Genomic DNA, 13,456 nt, shown 5'->3' on the forward strand with positions numbered 1-13,456 from the left:
AATCCCCCAAAGATCATCTCAAGTATGCACAGGGAAAAACAAAACGTGGGAAGAAGGGGTTATTGAGGGGATACCAGACCGCACAGAAACACCTTCACCCGCTGGGGGAAGACAGTTGATAGAAGAGGACAAATGAACGTCCCTGGGGAGCCAGTTCCATGATTTTAGTGCCGCAACTGAGAAAGCCTCACCCTATCTAGGAAGCCCGCAAGCAGGGCGTACAGGCACCCACCCCCTCTTTGTCTCTAGCACCTGATTTTCAGAGAGAGACTGCCTCTGTTGCATTAGGCCAACAACTGTTGTTAGACATTTTTTCTGTGACCATGCAGGTTGAGAGGTCAAACATATGCACCTCAGACCACGACCAGAGTGGAACCATTTTGTCACCGAAAAGCAAAGCCAAAAGATTTGCAGAATGCTATGCAGAAAGCAACCAGGGACGAACTTTGAGTAAATCCCTGAGCAAGCTGGGAGTTTCCTGATGAATAGCATGGTCTGCACGGGTACCACTGAGATGTTTATGATACGGGGAGGAACAGGGGAATTCCAGAAGGTCACAATAAAACTGTACCTGGCCGGAGATGCACCATGACATTAAACACACCACAGCCTTGACATTGACAAAGTATGAAAGAATGCCATGGGCAGTTTGGCTGGACCTCAAGCATTTCAGAGAAAAAACAGTACTTAGTTGGAATGCTGGAGCTTCTCGGGTATCTGAGTCCAGTATAAAAACAGGAATAATGGGGATGTGAAACCTACGGAGATGGAGGACCGTAGGAGTGACAGAGGTACAGTTGACCCTTTCCATTCATGAGGGATCCATTCCTGGGATCACCGCAAATGGCACCATCCATGAATACTGAGTGGCAGGGGGTCTGCTGCCTCCCAGTAGCAAACGACCAAAATCCCCACAAAATTTAATGATGCAGTGATTAAGATAATAACATAATAATAACATTCGATTTATATACTGCCCTTCAGGACAACTTAATGTCCACTCAGAGCGGTTTAAGATGATGGTGAAGTAGGAGTAAAACCAGGCTGCAGATCACATCACACAACCAGACTGTGAATGTGAAACTGCGAATAATGAAACTGCAAATGGTGAGGGTCTACTGTACCACCATCTAAGAAAACACCAGAGAGTAACACAATAATGACCTCCCCCTGCTCTATTAGCATACAGACGGTAGGCCTGACTACATGTTTCATTTTCCTTATGTACTCCCTGGGTCCACATGATCTGGGGTGCTTTGCAAGTTCTGTAGTGGAATCTTAATTCCCAGGAACACGTGGACAGATTCAGATTTGGGACCACGGTGTACTCAGAAAGGGAGTTTAATCCTCCCCTACCCAATGATATTTTCCGGACCTGAAATTGCCCCTTTGGGACCCATCGATACAGATAGTTTTCCTGGTTAGACAAACAGCACCCCATGGGGGTTGTTTTTCAGATCAAGAAAACTACACAAGATGAAGGCTTAAGTCCCCCTCGCTCTGTGCGCTGCCGTCCTGATCCAAGCTGAGCCCGTCATGAGGTTGCCTGGGAATGAAATTGCTAGCACAGAATTCACCATGCACATGGGATCACAGGGACCTGTGGAGGATAGGAGGAAAATGTAACGTGTAGCTAAGTTCCTAGTTAGGCCTCAATAAGCTGTTAACAGTGAACATGATTGAACAGAAAAGTGTTCTTGGAGGTTATTGCCACACTTGTAACAGGCCAAACCAATTAATTTGTGACCTTAACTGTGGTGCTGTGTCCTTCATTGGTTTGGCACCCAGTGGCATAACAGCAGTCCACAAGAATCCCTTGAACTCTCTCTTCAGTGCTATAATGCTCTAGTATTAAATCTAGCCAGTTGATTCCACCCTCCCATGCGCCTCTAAAAAGCTACAGACAGTATTTGAGCCCAAATTATCTTCTTCTGCAAGATCTCAATATCTTCCTCCATTGGAGTAGAGCCTGGAGCTCTTGGTTCCCTTCCCAACCCACAATCCATGATGCCCCATGTCACTTCTCAGATTAGGGCCCGCTCTTACTTCTTCTTTTTTGAGGCATTTATACTGTCTGCATCTGCAAGATTGTCCACAGCAATGGCCAAGAAGACATTGAGGAGGATATCTGGGAGTGAAAGCTCAAGAAAAGGTCATTCACGTGGAAAGAAACCACCCACCCCCAATACAGAACCACAACACCTGAGGCCTGCTCAAACACTGCCACGGAAGCAGCATGCGCCTACCAAGCAGCTCTCGTTCAAATGTGGAAAGGTCTGCTTGGGTCTATGTTTATCAGCCAAAAAGGCTCATGACTGAACTGGAACCCATGCTGTCCCTGCTTCTGGAAGGCGGCTGCTCAGAGCATCTGGAAGGGATGATGCAAACTGAGGAGGAGATATAAAGGGCTGGGGAACCTCGATGTGCCAAGGACACATCCATGAAAGCTCTAATTATAAAAGGCTTGGATGCTTACTCAGGGGGGGGGCAAGTCACAGAATAGGGGGCTAAGTTTATACTATTTATTTCTGAAATACGACCCAGATGAAGTTGTCCGAAAGAAGCACCAACCTTAGTTATGTGACACCAACACAAAAACTGCATTAACACCTGTCTGTAACGGAAATAGTGGCCAGATGTGTATGCATGTGTGAAACAAAATACAGACTGCAACAGATGCATGTGTGTTGTTATTGCCCAGTATAAAAACCACTCAAAACTTCATGCTAATGCTGACAAATGCATAGAAAACCAGAGCTACTAGTAGAGTGGGATAACTTAGATGCAGGGCTGGATCTATGGTTGCTGGTGCCCAGGGCAAATGAAGACTGGCCACTCGTGTGCGCACAGCGCATGCACACTCCCTGCACTGCATGATGATGCCACTTCCATGATGTCATCACGCAGGGCGGTGCATGCCACCCTGTGGCAAGCCGGCTGTCCCGGTGCACCGCAGAGCTGGCGGCGGCAGCACAAGTGGCTGGGAGGCTGCCCGCACCATTCGCCTGCCCTGCAGGACAGGGGGCAGCCGGCTTGCCACGTGGCCCCTGTCCTGCGAGGCAGGTGAATGGCATGGGCGGCCTCCCAGCCACTTGCACTGCCTTTCATCTGCCCCGCAGGACAGGGGGCGCGTGGCAAGCTGCCCCCTGTCCTGCTGCCCACACGCTCCTGGGGCTGGCAGCTGCGCCCAGCACCCCCTCTTTGGAGGCGCTGGGGGCAGACTACCCCGCCTGCCCCCCGTCAATCTGGCCCTGCTTCGATGTTCACAGTACTTGTTTAAGATATACAAAATATGGGCAGAATAGAAATAACAGGTACCATCTGACCTATATTTGCACTCATTTCACCAATGTGAACATATTTTCATGGCCAACATTGTCCATTTTGTTCTGGCGTTCTTGCCTGACAGCACAGGCCCTTCTGTCAAGCCAACTATCAAAGGATACAGTTTCCACAAATGAAGAGGATGATGAAATACACGCAGACCAGCATGCCTGGAAAATAGGGGCCACCGTAGGCCATGATGCCATCATACATCACCGCATTCCAATCCTCTCCCGTCAGGATCTGTTGCATGGGCAGAGGGGACGATAAAGCTGTTGTTCTACAAGCACTCTAGAGCAGGGCTACTTGCAGTATTACAGTGGCGAGAACCTGGGGTTGCCCAGAAGGGTTTTATTACACTGTATCAAGACAGCCATCCCCACTTCATCGAACAAAGAATCCTACTATATAAAAGGCAAGCCGTATTGGCGACGACTAACTTTTTAGCCTTTCACAGGTGCATTGCTGACGACTCTAGCCTCGGGGCCACTGCGAAGTGCTTTGCTTTGCTTTGGGAGGCCTAAGCACTCTTCCCCCTGCCTCCCCTCAGCGCCCTGGCCTCTAGGCTGCTGCAAAGTGCCTGCTTGCCGTTGGGAGGGGACCTGCCAAATCAGTTTTCTAGAGTTCGGTGTATTTTTTCACACAACGGGCTTTGTAGTAACATGTTTCAGCTACGCAGCCTCTTGTCTGTCTTTGGTTATTCACATAACTTTGTAGTTAGCTAACACCCTTCCACCAAGGAGCTCAGTCCAAGGACCCCAATTTTATCCTCAAAACCACTGTACGTGGTAGGTTAGTCTGAAAGATAGTGGCTAGTCCAAGGCCATTCAATGAGCTTCATAACTGAGAAGAAATTTGAATTTGGATCTTATCAGTCAAAGACAAACATTGCCGCCATTCTACTTGTCAGGTAACTGTGGGCTGGTCCATATATTAGAATTTTAACAGGTACACAATATAGTCGTACACTGTATACTTGTGAAAAACTAATTTTTGAAGTATGTACCTTCCCCAAGATTTTAATGCACCAGGACCAATTGCTCCTCCTATTACTGTTGTTGTTGAGTGGGAGGAAATAAGACCTATACATTCTTCAGAAGTTACAATCATATTTTTAAACTAGCTGTACTGGTGATAGGCTTAGTCCTATGTACATACATGCTGTCATATCACAATTGACTTACGGCGACACCACCAAGTGGTTTTCAAGTGAGAAGTAGAGGTGGTTTGCCATTGCCTTCCTCTGTGGAGTTTCCATGGAGGTTTCCCATCCAAACATCAACCCTGCTTAGCTTCCAAGATCTAATAAAATCAGGCTATACCCTACTGCCTTCCCTCCCCTGGCTTAGTCTGCCAAATCTATACAAAGTGACGTGGGGTGGGGGGAGACTGAAACGCAGCATGGATGGGGGAAGATTTGGGGGGGGGGGAAGCTGGAAAGCTGTCTTTCTCCCATCTGGCCTTGCTTCCAGTTGTGGAGTTGCACCAGGGAAAAAGCAGATGATAGGCAAAAAAGTGCAGGAGGAAGAAGCAGCAGCTACTCCCTCCCCCTACCAATCCATTCTGCATTTTAAATGACCCCTCCTCTTTCATAAAACATTGACTTTGGCCCTGAGGAATTACACATCACAAGTCTGTAAGAGATACCTACTCAAACTGTAACACGTTACTCCACGGGACTTTCAGTCTTTCATACCTCTGCCTGCCAGAAGCCTCCTATTTTGGTGGGTCTCCAGAAAAGCTCCCCGCCCCACTGATGCCAGCCCTTCTCCCATTCCATGCGCGCTCGTACCTGGAAGACAGTCAGCAAGGCCTGGGGGAAAGTATCAAAGGTGCTGCGCTTGGTCTGGGTCTCGTCAAAGTTGAACTTGCCCCCAAAGAGCTGCATGCCCAGCAAGGAGAAGATAATGATGAAGAGGAAGAGCAGAAGAAGCAGAGAAGCGATGGACTTCATGGAGTTCAGCAAGGAGGCCACAAGGTTGCTTAGCGAGGCCCAGTGCCTGGAAGGTAAACGGGGGACAGGTGAATGGGCATGTGATAGGGTTGCCAGCCTCCAGGCAGGGCCTGGAGACCTCCCAGAATTACAACTGATCTCCCCTGGAGAACGTGGCTGTTTCAGAGGGGGGACTCTATGGCATTATGCCCCACTGGGGCAACCCTACTTCAGGAACATGCAGCAGATTGTCTTGGGGAGGGGTGGGGGTGCCAGCTATCTCAAAAGTACAACTGGTTGTTAGAGAATGGTCCATAATACGGTTGTAAGGCAGCAGCTGAGCAGCTCCTAGACCAGGAACCTTTGACAGGAGATGGCCAGAACAGGGAGCCTGCACCCCCCTCCCTTTTTTCAGAGGGTGAAGGAAGCTCTGGTATGACCTATAAGCGCTTCTCATGGGGCTGGCTGAGGAGGGAGAGCTTCTGCTAAAGGGCACTATGGCTGAGAGCTCTGCGGAGAAGGGAAGCTTGGGCTCCTTCCACGGAGGACATTTTCTCTGAATGTCGGGGTGATTGCTTCAAGCCCTCTCAGCAAGATATGCTAATGAAGTTAAATAGATCTGGGCCTATAAGCTGCTTGGATGGGAGACTGGACGGGAACAGATTTGCTGGGTCCAGGGTTCCACTGGAAGCTTCAGAGATCGGGCTTCCTTCTCAGATTCTATCTAATAACTTAAATCTGAAGTTAAGGAGCCAGAAACAAAGGGACAAGTAGCAATTCAGGGGCTTCCTTCTCCAGTTTCAGCTCTTCTCTTTTCCAGCATGGGATTCCTGATTTAGTCTCTTTCTTTCATTCTCTATAGCAACTGTGAGGTGAACATTTTGCATTGAAAATCGGATAGCAGGGGAGACCGGAGACCTCCTTCTAGGAAGTCACTAGGCACCTCCAGATTCCAGCAGCACCCCTCAGGAGGCATGCGTGCCCCAGGGAATCTGAGCCTCAACAGAACTAGCAATATCAGAGGGGAGCCACTTTGAACAATTTGGAGAAAGAGCTGGGTATAAATACAGCAAATAAACAAAGAATAACTTCTATCACTTTCTCACAATCCTTCATGCTACATAAAACATGTATCAGATGCTTCCGCAAAACTTCCGTTTCACCTTGCCATATATGACAATCTTGAGCATCTCATCCCCAACCAATATCAGCCCATAACATCACCAGACCTGGTAACCTTGAAGATCCGCAAGAGGCGGACACAGCGAAGCACGGAGATGCCAAGAGGCTGCATGATTTCAAACTCTACCAAGACGGTCTCCAGGATACCGCCGCACACCACAAAGCAGTCAAAGCGGTTGAAAAAGCTGACAAAGTAGGCCTGTAGGCCCAGGCTGTACATCTTTAGAAGCATCTCCAGGGTGAACAGTGAGAGAAGAACTTTGTTGGCATAAGCTGTGTGGGGCAGAAGGTGTAAAGGAGAGTCAGTGGGGTGAGTACACCTGGAATCAGTCTCAGGCAAGCCACTGCCAGTCAATATACAAGCAGCGCCACACGTCATATCAGTTACGATGCAGCTGTATAACTGATTATTACTTATAGGCTATTTATGACTATTATTATTATTATTACATATTTTTAAAAGATATAAGAAAAAGATTCCTATAGATCAAATTTTCTCAAAATGGCTATATAGCCAGGGATGCTTGTTCATCTCTGCTCAGGCAAGTAAGTAGTGATTGAGACCTCCGAAAGTTGAGAAAAGCCATTTGGTCCCCCCTCCCCCACCCTGGACATTTGAAGACACCTGTAACTGGGTTCAAAACTGCGGATGCGTGCGTGGTCTGGCAATGACTGGTCACAGCCAGCCCCTCCCCTGCCCCTGGCTGATGCTCCTTTGCTGGGCCTCCCGAAGTCCCCACTCTCACCTTGAATCTCTGTGAGCCAGTCGGGCTGGTTGTAATGCTCAGAGGCAATGGTGAGGGTGTTAAGAAAGACGAGGAGCAGGACCATCCAATAGAAAGTGACAGATTTGACAGCCAGGCGGCATCTTTTCCGGAAGAGGCGGTTCATGCGGCGCAGTCGGCGGCTGCAGTGGAAAGGGGAAAACAGAGCCTGCTGATAAAACACCACAGAGTACTGGCTTCCCAGGCCAGGTTTGCAGCAAATGGGAAGCACTGGTGGTGGCAGTGATGGTGGAAAGCGCCATCAAGTCATAGCTGGCTTACGGCAACCCCTGCTGAGATTTTCAAGGCAAACAGAGGCAGTTTGCCATTGCCTGCCTCTGCATAGTGACCCTGGTCTTCCTTGGAGGGCTCCTATCCAATTATTAACCAAGGCCAACCCTGCTTAGCTTCCAAGATCAGGCTTGCCTGGTCTATCCAGGTCAGGATTGAAGAAGTACTACTCACCCAGATTTAGTCTTTGAGAGCTTGCCTCTGTGAAATAGGAGACAAAAAAAGAAGAAGTCAAACAAAGCTATCAATTGCAGAGATCTCTTACCCACTAGGAAAGTTGTGTGCTCTTATCGGGGGTACGAGGACAGCTATTCACAGAGAAATGCTATCCAAATGTACACTGTTTCATAATTCACAGATATGCCGCCAAACTTAAAAGAGGATTCCCAGTTTTTGACTAGTCTTCCTCCTGTACATTTATGAAGAAATCCAGCAGATGGAAAACTTCTTGTCAATCCCTGGCAGTTAGGTCCCTCAAGCCCTCCACAGTTAACATGCAGGTGTTCCAGTTGAAGTAGCTTTACTGAGATCCATACAGTACAGGTGTTCGTAGCAATTGGCAGAAGTGACAATTCAAACAAAGGCATTACTAATTATAAGGAAACTTCCCGCCCTCCAGGGTCTGTTGGCATTCTGGCGCGAAACTCTCAAAAAGGTTACATGGGAACAGATTAGTTTAAACTACATGAAGCACAAAGCAAAATATCCCAGTCTCTGGGAAAGTTACAATGTTGGCTGCTAGCAGCTTTCCTCAAGGAAGCTTGCTGGAAAAAGTGAAAGTACATTATTTTCAACAGATAATGGAGGGGCCCACTGGCTCTCCTGCAATTAATATCAGAAGTTAAGACACTCTCAGATGATCTACACAGATGTACACAGCATACAATTCTGGCAAACAGCATTGACCAGTACAAAATGCAGAATACAAACGTGACAGGTATGCTGCATACATGACGCTTCTCCTATCACTGTATCTCCATGCCAGGGAAAGCTCCCCTAGCTACATGTTAAGCTGTTAAGTACAGGAGCGGGGTGAGAGGAAACAGTACGACAGGGCAAAGTGAAATCCATTATGGCCAGCCCTTTGACCTAACTACACCGTACGTTGTACCTGGGTGCATGCCCCGGGGATTATCAAGAAGGCTCACAGGTGAAACTTAGATCCCCAAGAGCATGCAGGAAGTTATGGTGAATACCACTTCAGAATCACCTAACCTTCAGTATAGTTAGGAGGGCAGCCTTGTTGGTCTGCAGTAGAATAGCAGGATTTGAGTCCAGTGGCACCTTAGGGACCAACAAGATTTTCAGAGTGTCAGCTTTCAAGAGTCAGAGTCCCTTCATTATGTGCATGGAGAAAGAAGCTCTGACTCTTGAAAGCTGACACTCTGAAAATCTTGTTGGTCCCTACGGTGCCAGTGGACTCACATCTTGCTAACCATCAGTAAATTGTCATTAACATCAAGAGATGCTTTTGTAGCTGCATTCTGATTTGTGAATCATTCATCACAGGGCCGAATCGAGGGGGGGCAGGGGGGGTAGTCTGCTCCCAGCGCCGCCAAAGAGGGGGCGCCAGGCACAGCTGCCAGCTGCCGGGAGCGCACCGGAGGCAGTGCGGGCGGCTGAGCGGCCACCCGCACCATTCGCCTGCCCAGGAGGACAGGGAGCACACGGCAAGCCAGCTGCCCCCTCAGCCGGGCAGGTGAATGGCACAGAGAGCTGGGAGGCCACCTGCGCCACTCACCTGTCCCGCTGAGGGGGTGGCCGGCTTGTCGCGCGCTCCCTGTCCTCCTGGGCAGGCGAATGGCGCAGGCGGCCTCCCAGGTCTCCGTGCCATTCACCTGCCCGGCTGAGGGGGTGGCTGACTTGCCACGCGCTCCCTGTCCTGCTAGGCAAGTGAGTGGCATGCAGGGCTGAGAAGCCGCCTGTGCCATTCGCCTGTCCCACAGGACAGGGAGCGCCCGGCAAGCTGGATGCCCCCTCAGCCGGGCAGGCGAGTGGCGCGGGCAGCTTCTCACTTGTTTAATATCTATATGGGCTCCCTCACCCAGCCGGTGTGAAGTTTTGGGCTTGGGTGTCATCAATATGCTGAGGACACCCAGCTATATCTGTTGATGGACGGCTGGCCTGGATCGGCCCCAGTTGTCCTGGAGCATGCTTTTGAAGCCGTGGCTGGATGGCTGAGGCAGAGTTGGCTGAAATTAGACCCCTTGAAGACAGAGATTCTGTACGTCGGTCGCGGGAGCGTGGATTTGGGACCCTGGATTCCTACACTCGATGGGACCATACTTACACTGGCTCCGAGAGGTGGGAGCCTGGGGGTGATCCTGGATGCCTCCTTAAAGATGGTCGCAATGGTGGCCAGGTCCTCTTTCTTCCATTTCCGACAGACCAGACAGCTCGCTCCCTATCTCTCAGCCCGCGACTTAACTACAGTGGTTCAGGCAATGGTCACCTCTCGGCTAGACTACTGTAACACGCTCTACACAGGGCTTCCCTTGAACCTGATCCGGCGGTTGCAATTGGTCCAAAATGCAGCGGCGCGTGTCATCATCAGAGTGCCTTCTAATGCACACATAACACCGGTACTGCGCCAGCTGCATTGGTTACCGGTGGAGTACCAACGAAGAGAACTTGATTCTCGAAAGCTTTTGCTGCAATAAAATTGGTTAGTCTTAAAGGTGCTACTGGACTCTTTAAGGTTTTGGTATTAACCTATAAAGCCCTATGCGGACTGAGACCAATGTATCTGCGGGACTGCCTCTCCCTATATGAGCCCCAGAGGATGCTTCAGTCTAGCAATAAACAGCTTTTAATGATCCCTGGCCCCAGGAAGGCCCACCTAGCGTCAACCATAACCAGGGCCTTTTCAGTCCTGGCTCCAACCTGGTGGAACAGTGTCTAAAGAGACCAGGGCCTGGCCAGATTTGTTATCTTTCCACCGGGCCTGCAAGATGGAGCTGTTCCACCAGGCATACGGTTGATGCTGGCTAAGGCCTTCCCACTGGCCTAATAGAGGAAAATGTGCCCTCCCTACCAGATGTATCTACCAGCCAGCCTTCTGTTAAACATCTGTGGAGATGATTGGGTGGTGGATTTTCTCGAGAAGGGCTGCTATACTGTTTTAAATATTTATGTGGTTTTATCTGTATTTCAAAGTATATATATTTTAATGTATTATATTGTATGTAATCCGCCCTAAGCCTGCTGTTGTGGGGAGGGTGGAATATAAATTGAATTAAATAAATAAATATTTAACTGTTACAAAATATCAACATTCTTTTATGCTACTCAGATGCAACCAGGGCTTTTTTTCTGGGGAAAGAGGTGGTGGAACTCATTGGGTTGCCCTCGGAGAAAATGGTCACATGGCTGGTGGCCCCGCCCCCTGATCTCCAGACAGAGGGGAGTTGAGATGGCCCTCCGCACGCAGAGGGCAATCTCAACTCCCCTCTGTCAGGAGATCAGGGGGCGGGGCCACTAGCCATGTGACCATTTTCAAGAGGTTCCGGAACTCTCCGTTCCCGCTGAAAAAAAGCCCAGGATGCAACACTTTACCTTCCACCAAGGTGAAGGGCCTTTTTAGTAGAACTCCCCCTGAGAAGCACTGCTGTATTCATTGTAAGGTGATTCATTCTTTTTAGTTGCCCATGATACAGTTTACTTCGTAATCAATATATTACTTCCTGGACTGAATGTCTACAGCGTATTTCTGAACAGCAGAAACTAAAGATTTTGCTATCAGGCAAGATAAAAAAAATGTACATATAATTCAGCCATATTTATCTATGGAGTTATAAATTACTTATAAAATACTTGACAGTACAACCATATGACATATGGCTTGTAGGCTACTAAGGTCAGGGCCGGCACGCCCATTGAGGCCAGGTAGGTGGTGGCCTCAGGCGCGGGGTGCTGGAGGGAGTGCCGGAGGAGGCGCGGGGGGCGGAAGCGCGCGTCACAAAGCAGCAGCCTCCTATCCCTCCCGCCCCGCGCCGCCGCCGCCACCAGCACAAGCCCCCGGCCGGGCGCAGGCGCTGCGGGCAGGCATCTGTGGCGGCGCAGGCTACCGAGCAGGAGAGCTTGGAGGCCACCCGCTGCAGCGATCGGGCCAGCAGCAGCGAGCACTCCCATGATGACGTCACACGTGATGTCATCACACAACCCGGTGCGCGCGCGCTTGCGTGCACGCAGGGGGGGTGCCCGGCCGGCCGGCCGGCTGCAAGTGCCGCAAACCCTTGCACCGCCCCTGACTAAGGTGCAGGGAAAGGAAAGGTTATGGTTCTGGGTGGGTGTTCCAAACCCAATTAGAGAGTCCATATGTGTGGTAACATGTCTTCATAGTATTGTGCCTGGTATGGCCTTTAGGAAAAAAAAGAATACTTTCCTTGAAGATTTAGGGCAAAAAAAAAAAGAGCAAGAATTACATATGTTCAAGAATTCCCTTCTAAATTTATGTTGCTGCTGCTCAGTTTTATGGGTTAGGCTGGAGTCCAGAGACTCTTACATAACAATATAATTCAGCTGTGGATGGCAGAATGTCCCATGGGGGGCCAGTATCCAGAGGGTGACAGACAAGGGAATGATCCAGATCAGATGGGGCTTGAGCAGTCTTGGCTCTTGCTCCCACTGCCCCGCCCGCAGGCTTTGTTCTGCCAATCCCTTCTAGAATGCAGAGAGAGAAATGGTGGAGTTGACCCCTCCCCGTGCCAGGCTCTGCCTTCCTCTGCCAGCCCCACCCTCAGGTGCAAAAGAGCCAGAAGTGACCTTTCCAACAGGTGAGGCAGTGGCATCTGGAAGCACAGCTGAGTTCCACCAAGGGTGGCAAAATGAGATATGGACAGATCTGAGCCGCTGAGCACCATTTGCTAGAACGTTTTTCTGCACAAATGCCAGTTATGATGAATGGAAGCAGCTAAGAAGGGCTTGTGGATCGATCATACTAAGGAGTGGGAACCATTTGGATTTTTGGCCTGAAGAATGAACATATCTTAGACCAATCCCGGCAACTAATTCTTCCTCGCCAAGCTAGAAGGGCCCTGACATAATAAAATTTAGAAATCTTCAATACTTATAATGTAGAGAAACCTTCTGATCCTTTATCACATTTTCAGCAGCAGAAAAATCCTCTCTGGAGCAGAAGAAGTTACCAAACCAGACCACTGGTCTATCTAGCCCGATTGTTAGCCACTCCCCATATCTCACACAAAGGTATTTCCCAGCCCAACAGCTCACGATTCACTACACTGGAAGGGCCAGAGGCTGAACGTGGACCTTCTGCATGCGCACAATGTGCTGCGGCCGCAAAGGGAGAGGACTGGAATTGCCTCCTTACGAGAGTCGGCCTGATACACCCCCAGAGCACACAACATTTTGCACCGGCCCATTGTCTCTCCCCACCCTCATCCCTGTGGCCAGACAGACTCACAAGCACATTTCACAGCAGCGGTTCTGATGATGGTCTTCATCCCCGACATTCTCTGTATTCACAGATGTGGTTTCGCTGGCAGGCAGACTGGCTGGGGAAAGAAAAACAAGTGAGGCTTCCTTCCACCGAGCTTCCCGCTCAGAGACATGGGGCCCCATTTACATGAGCTCAAATTGCTTTATAGGGTTAAATTCTACAGCCAAGCCTGTTGCAAGTGCCCATTTCATTCAAGAGACAGGAAATCGTCTGCTCCACGTGGAGGCATTTCGTACACATGAGGCAGCAGAACGGGGGGGGGGGAAATGCCACCACCCCCGGCACACTGTTTTTGTAGGGGAGGAAAGGCTTGGGAGAAAAGCAGGAGCTCTCCTTTGCCCAGCCGCAGCTTTCCGAGCCCCCTTGAGCTCTCTTATTGCTTATGCAAGCCATTCCTCAAAGCTGGGTTGGCCATGAAGAATTCGTGAAGGAAGTCACGTCTAGAGTGACCCACAGTAATGGCCACTGATTCACGAAGGAGAGGTCTATTGTGGCTGCTAG

At 49.7% G+C, this 13,456-nt stretch overlaps 1 protein-coding gene across 1 annotated transcript in view; it reads right to left on the reverse strand.

Annotated features, from left to right (window-relative positions):
- CACNA1F (calcium voltage-gated channel subunit alpha1 F) overlaps positions 1-13,456 on the reverse strand; it is a 78,752-nt gene that overhangs the window by 46,773 nt on the left and 18,523 nt on the right. Inside the window, exons 11-17 of the mRNA XM_055003278.1 lie at positions 12,920-13,010; positions 7,669-7,695; positions 7,186-7,346; positions 6,487-6,712; positions 5,117-5,324; positions 3,447-3,567; positions 2,047-2,128 (exon numbers count right to left, since the gene is read on the reverse strand). Of these exons, the coding sequence (XP_054859253.1) occupies positions 2,047-2,128; positions 3,447-3,567; positions 5,117-5,324; positions 6,487-6,712; positions 7,186-7,346; positions 7,669-7,695; positions 12,920-13,010 (916 nt within the window). The remainder of the gene's footprint in view (positions 1-2,046; positions 2,129-3,446; positions 3,568-5,116; positions 5,325-6,486; positions 6,713-7,185; positions 7,347-7,668; positions 7,696-12,919; positions 13,011-13,456) is intronic.

This window comes from Eublepharis macularius, chromosome 19 (genome assembly GCF_028583425.1).
Source record: "Eublepharis macularius isolate TG4126 chromosome 19, MPM_Emac_v1.0, whole genome shotgun sequence".
Classification (NCBI taxonomy): domain Eukaryota; kingdom Metazoa; phylum Chordata; class Lepidosauria; order Squamata; family Eublepharidae; genus Eublepharis; species Eublepharis macularius.